At 38.2% G+C, this 6,668-nt stretch overlaps 1 protein-coding gene across 1 annotated transcript; it reads right to left on the minus strand.

Annotated features, from left to right (window-relative positions):
- Positions 1-3,543: 3,543 nt before the first annotated feature.
- LOC146449118 (uncharacterized) lies at positions 3,544-5,518 on the minus strand. The gene is made up of 4 exons (XM_085101986.1): positions 4,675-5,518; positions 4,473-4,566; positions 3,890-4,127; positions 3,544-3,718 (listed from the first exon to the last, which is right to left on the minus strand). The coding sequence occupies exons 1-4, from the start codon at positions 4,684-4,686 to the stop codon at positions 3,544-3,546; spliced, it is 519 nt and encodes a 172-aa protein (XP_084958112.1). The 5' UTR covers positions 4,687-5,518.
- Between the last annotated feature and the right edge of the window lie 1,150 nt (positions 5,519-6,668).

Here is a 6,668-nt window from a genome sequence, read left to right on the forward strand (position 1 = left end):
AACAAAGAAAGCGATTTCACAAAGAGCTAAGCCTTTTTGCACGCTTTTAATCTTTGCTGTGAAAACCCAATTAAAAGCCACGCATGCGCATTTGACCAAAAAATTGTGACTGGTTGTGTTAATGGAAATGAACTGTTTTCTCAGGAACCGCTCGTTAGAATTTCGTGAAATTTAGCAATATAGTAGTTCTCTAAGAGCCTAACTCGCCTGCAAACAAAAATCCAAATCTGACAGAGGGTATCTTCACAAAACATTAAAGTGCAAAACGGATATTTACAGAAGATCCCTCTGTTAAAGTTACATGAAAGCAGTGTCATTATGTCAGTATTTTGTGAGTTTTTCTAGAGACAAAAAATGGAAAAAATCTAACGAGTGCATTTTCTAAAAATTAAGGAAAACTATTGTTTGTAGACGGTCAATAGCTCGCTGCGTTGCCATGGCAACGGGACTTAGCTCAACAACAAGTATCAAAATTCATTTCTTTTTAGTTGATCTTGTACCACACCAATTTCGGGCACCCAGAAGAACGTAGTTTCCAAATAACGCTTACTAACACCTGTATACTTTAAAACTGTGTTCGGCCACCTTAAATATTAATTATTTTTATAGATTGTATATAAACGATGTAGATTTTTTATATAATGAGTCAAGCTTCGACTTTGTCCCGCGGTGAATAGTGAAAGAAATAAACATTGTTGAATGAAAAACTGCTTTGGCTTAAGTGGCAGAATATCCTGCCATTCGAACAACATTCTACGTAGCCGGCGAACTAATTAATATGTATTTCTAGTTTTTTAAACGATGTAGTTTTTTATGCAATGAGTCAAGCTGCGCCTTTCTCCGGCATTTGTGTCTGCAGAGGTTTTTAGAATAGCCATAAAACAGCAGTGAACAGTTAAAGAAAAAAACATTGTCGAATGAAAAACCGGCGCTTTGGCTTAAATTGCAGAATACCCTGCCACTCGAACAGTCTCTTAGCCCGCTAACTCATTTTAAATATGTTATTATGTATTTCTTGTTAAACAACCTTTGCCATATTTCGGAGTTAGAACAGCTTACACTTGCTGATTGAATTTCCAATCATTAGTTTCAATCCAATCTTCAAAAGTTCAAATGCCCGGGGTTTGCCCGGGGGGATGTTGAAGTTTCGAGTTGATCGGCGCATTAGTTTTACAAACTAATGCAAAACGATTAAGCTCGAGTCTTTTTTGTGAAGAAAGGGCCTCAGGAAATAAAAGCTACCAAACCGAGATAAAGAAAACATACTGTTGAAAAAAGGGGTCAAAAACAAGGTCTGTTTCGTGGGAGATGATTTCGGAAATGTGATTGCGTGACACTAGGGTAAGTTGAAAATTGAAAATGTATCCTGTATTTGACGAAGAGGCGGTTTTGATCTCAGTCTGCATTTTATACCTAGTCTACATTTTATATTCAGTCTGCAGTCTGCAATCTGTAGTCTGCAGTCTGCATTTTATAAGTGACCGGACCGTCTTTACTATATGGGGGACACCTAATCTATAAACAGGAATACCATGACTTTAATATGGCGGCTGGTGTCAGTGAACAGTCCAAATCAAGAAATTCCGATGAAAAAACTTAGCAAACATCCAGGAAGCCAATATTACTTGGATCTTACCTTAGGGATGTACATCAGAACCGGCACAGCAACGGAGTGCAGCTACCATTGCCAATCCTTGCCTCGATAAAGCTTGCTTACAGAAGTCTGAGGAAAACGTGAACCGAAGCCGAACGGTGGCACGTTGTAAAAAAAAATAATAATAATAATAACACACAGCTTTGACTTCTCTGACGATGTGAAGCGAAAACCTTTCAAATCGGAACAAGGAAAGTACAAAATTCTTCTCTTTGTCCCACAAAATCATGACAGAGCTGAATAACGTCTGCGCATGCGTTACTTGTGACTCAGTCGGCGCGAAAATCTCGACTTGAGCAACACGTTCCGAAGGAAGGATCATTCATGCGACCATGGAAATGTTTTGTCGATTTTTTTATATAATTTTGAGTGGTTTTCCTTTCCAAGACGCTTCATTTATCTCCGTTGAATTTCTCTAGCCGTCGTTATCGCTGAAACTTTTGAAAGGTAAGGGATTTTGTTTATTTCATTGAGCTTTTATTGTGCATAGTTGCTTTATGAAACAGACATGCCTGTACAGAGGGTCTGTACAGCAACCAAGAAGCTGCGATTAACGAAATTTACGTTTAGAACTTTGAGTGTGAAGCTAGACTGTTTTTATGTTTTGATGTTGGTAATGGAGGGAGCGATTGCAAAATACCCGGCCCACTAAATATCTTACTTGAAAAAGGAGTGCTCCCGCAGTCCCAGAGTCGATGGATATTTAAACGAAGTGAGTAAAACGAGTGCTCCCGCAGTCCCAGAGTCGATGGATATTTAAATAAAGTGAGTAAAACGAGTGCTCCCGCAGTCCCGCAGTCTCAGAGTCGATGGGTACTTAAATCTAAGCTTGTTTCGGCTCATGGATTGCTTGTTTGGGTTCATGGATTAAAGAACGAGTTATATTCATGTGTAGCGTGCTTGCTTCGGTTCATGGATTAAAGAACGAGGTATATTCGTGTGTAGCGCGACGACTGCGGGACCAGCATTGAAGAACACGACTGCGGGACTGCGGGAGCAGCTTTTCAAGTAAGATATTTGGTGGGCCGGGTATTCTGCAATCTACATGTAGCCTAATGGAGACCTTATTGAACGGTTTACTACGTCAGTTCCGATGCAAGCGGAGCACAGTTATTCTCGCTTCAACTCAGTCATTATTGACTATAATCAAAAAATTCTTCGTACTTACCATGTCGTCAATTGCCGTAGAACCATCTTTGACACAATGAATTCAATTAACATTGATGGTAAATCGTACAATTTATTAATAATTTCAATTTAAAGTACCCAACAAATTCTCTATACAATGAAACTATTTAATTACAAATGAGAAATTTCACTTTGAACATACGCAGTAAATTCTTTAAAGATAATTATACAATGAAACTATTTACTGGAAATTTCAAATATCCCGTAAAAAATATTCCTCTTAAAATAATTTATATACAAGAAAACAATTTACAGATAAGAAATTTCACATTAAAATACCCAGTAAAATTCTCTTAAAATGATTATATAATAAAACTATTTACAAATCAAAGTTTCACAATTAAAATACTCAGCAAATTCTTTTTTTATAAGCCTCACATGCCTGGAGGAGCTTAATAAACTTTCCACATGAAATTATTTTATCACCAGTATGAACTGTGTTGAATTTCTGTTGATTTTGTTTGTTGTAAATTCATGATTTTTCATGCACTTTACTTCTACTGTCAAACGAGAATACCATTAACACCTGAAATATTTTGGGAATGTTACAGTGCAACTACTGTAACCGGGGTCACGTAAACAAAACTGGCCAATCGGATTGCAGGATAAAAACAATGAATTTCAACCAAAGCCGATTGAACCAACCACGAGTAGACGGAAACAACAGTTAAAACCCAAAAGTTTGGAATTGTTCACTGTTCTTATCCTACTGTGATCTGATTGGCCACTGATAAGTGACCCTGGCAATAGTAGTTGAACTGTAATTGTGTTGTGACTGATCCAATTACTGCCCCTGCAGCCAGCCCAGTAAGTGAAAGACCACTTAAATGAGCATTCAGTCCACTATGTTTTTGGAAGAGTGCAGTCTTCTGTGACCTATGTGTAACATGAAACGTAACTGTTAATGAATCCTTTTTTGCCTGCTGGGTGAAAAGTGTGATTTAAAAAATAGTAATCACTATCTCTTGAGAACTACGGAAGCAATGATTAAAAAGGTTTATATTTTTATTCAAGCCATTGGAATGTAGTTAATTTGTGCATATTTACCTAAAATATGATATATGCAGAAGAGCAACTGTTCTCTTTCTTTGCAGCACATGTCTCTCCTTACTCTGAGCACTGTTCCCATTGGTGATGGAGTTCAGAAGTAATGTGAAAAGTGTTGGAGCATGTTTATTTGCAAATTGTTCCATTTCTTGTGCTTCATAGATTGGCTTTCCACCATTGATGTAATGTCTGTATAATGCCAACTGGAAGCGGCCAACAAGATCTTTATATGAGGGAGCTAGTAGTAGTAAAACATTGTTGCCCTTAGATATATCGTGAATAATTATCAACTGTTTGTATTATGAAGCTTTTTCTATTATGTCTGTTGCTTGATTAAAACAGTATTTTTACATGTATTTTGCTGGCCCATTTTCTGTTTTGCTCTAATAACCCTGGATATAATCTCTCTGGGAAAAATAACTTATTTTTATGAATGACTTAAATAAGAATTACAGTTGACTGTTTGGTTCAGTAAGCCTGGGCATTACTTTTTTTCACTTTGATATTTAACCCCTGCTCATAAATTGTTAGATGGAAATTAAAAATAGTGACAAAATGGTTGTAGTTTAAATGCATTTCCTACCTGTGTCAAGTTGAATTTCTTCCTTGTCCTTGTTTAAATTGTTTTCTGAGGTTGCAGGTACAGTTGTTTGTTGATGAAAGTCTTCAGAAGATTTCTGGAAAGACGATAGGAGCTTTATTTTGAAAATTGATAAATTTTTATTTTAAATTTGACAAGAATTAAGGCATTTTAAAAGTTACCATATTGGTGATTTTTTTATTACCTGTTTTGGCATGGATGATCTGTGGTGGGATTTGGATCCGACTGTTCTCTGAAATAATAAAGTATATTATTTGTACCAGACCTGACATTTGTCAGAGTTACTCTACCAAATGTGTGGACGAATTTCCAGGCGCGTCAATATAAACTTACCTGTTCGGGAGGAAGATAATCTTTTTCGCCTTTAAATATTTCATCCGCGTTATTTCTGCAACGGCAACACCATCGCAAACCAGGACGGTAGCTACTCATCATACGCCCGATGCGGTCAAACATTTGATGGAACCTTTCTGGTATGGTACGGGAATTTGAGTGAACGGGAAGTGGACATGCACAAAACCTATTCGCTTCTCGATTAGCTCTGGTCCAGTGTCGAGTGCATGCCCAAGCCTCCGTAGTACCACCGTAACATCTCGCCATTGCGCCATTGAAACGTCGCATTGTTCCTCTGCATTCTTCGCCTGTTCTGGTTTTTTTATGAAACCAACACGTTCGCTCACCGGAAGTTTCCGTGAACAACACATACATCAACATAATATGTAACGTAGCCAGCTGCACGAGCTGCATTTTCGCGGCACGGACTTTTGAGTTCTCGCTAAAATTTCGGTTTGTGTTCAGGTACGGCACTTTTGTGTTCAGGAGATATGTTTTAGCAAAATCACTGGTCGGTCTCTAGCGAAAGTTTGAAACTTATCTGATCTACCTAAGTCTTAACTGAGGTAAAAAACCTCGGCGCTTTTCCTTTTTTTCGAAAATTCCGCCATTTCACCAAATTGTTGCTATGGTTTCACGTTGTCATCCCCAGTTTCCCCGCGTGAATTGATGACATGCGCAGACGTTATTCAGCTCTGTCCAAAATCATTAGTTCATTGATTTCGTTTGCGCATGATCAATACCTACCCAGGTCCCCCCGGTCACAACGGCGAGCGCGAAACCAACCTCGTTCTCAGGGCCTTTTCCCTCGCATCTTGCGATTGAGCAAAAAAAAAAAAAAATACAAAAATATCTTCCTGGCCAATCAGGAGCCAGTATTATCCTGGCCTGTAAGGAGACTCTACCAGAGATCCTTCCTTCTGTTAGCCAAAGATTTTTCCTGCCCATTCGCTCATCTTCAATTTGTCCTCGTCCGGCACTGCTGCGAGGTCGGGGGAGGGGGAGGGAGGAATTCTTGCCACGACGACTTTGAAGCTCAGTAACAACTCTTTTTGTAATATTTAAGCATTTGAACAATTTATCTGGGAAATTTCATTTAGTCCTTTTTTGTTTATTGCCTTTGATGTTACCATGGCAATCAATTTAAGAAAGAACCCACTATAATTGAAAATTAGGACAAATTTATTTTTCTTATCGTAACTTTTATGTTTTTAGTTCATATTACTGTTCCTTTATTGGTTTTGATTACTTTCTTGATTACTTGATTTGTCGAGATTCTCTCCGCCGAAAAATAAGAGAATCTCGACAGCTGGAAATACGTCTGCGTTCGCAGGCTAACTCAATCGAACCCAATCGTTCGATTGAGTTCGACTTAGTTCGATAAATGAAACGTTCGATTTGGCTCGAGTAGTTTCATCGATAGTTTCCCGTTTGGTTGTAGATCAGAGAAGTCTCTGTTTCAATTGAGCCAAGGGTTATTTTCCCCGCTTGGCCTGTGACAGCAATGGTTGACTCTAGCTGAGATGTGCTTGAACTTTTTTGAAAGTAGAATTGTTAACTTGTTAGTGGCACAAATCAGTCATGTCCAACACACACCACTCGTTCGAGTCTTTAAAGTGAAGATTACGCTGGTACGAGTCGTACGAATGGTGCAAGTGGTGAGTGTGATAAATGTCATGATCAGCCATAACAAGATTTCTACATCTGCCATGGCATAAGAGCTCATTCTCAAACTTATTAACAATTCATGAGGTGAAAACAAAGAAATCACTGCTGGGAAGGAGATTAATATTATTTTAGAAAAAGTGATCTTAATTATCACAGAATTTGGTGAACTTTTGCTTT

Source organism: Pavona decussata, unplaced genomic scaffold (genome assembly GCF_977016875.1).
Source record: "Pavona decussata unplaced genomic scaffold, jaPavDecu1.1 SCAFFOLD_640, whole genome shotgun sequence".
NCBI lineage: Eukaryota > Metazoa > Cnidaria > Anthozoa > Scleractinia > Agariciidae > Pavona > Pavona decussata.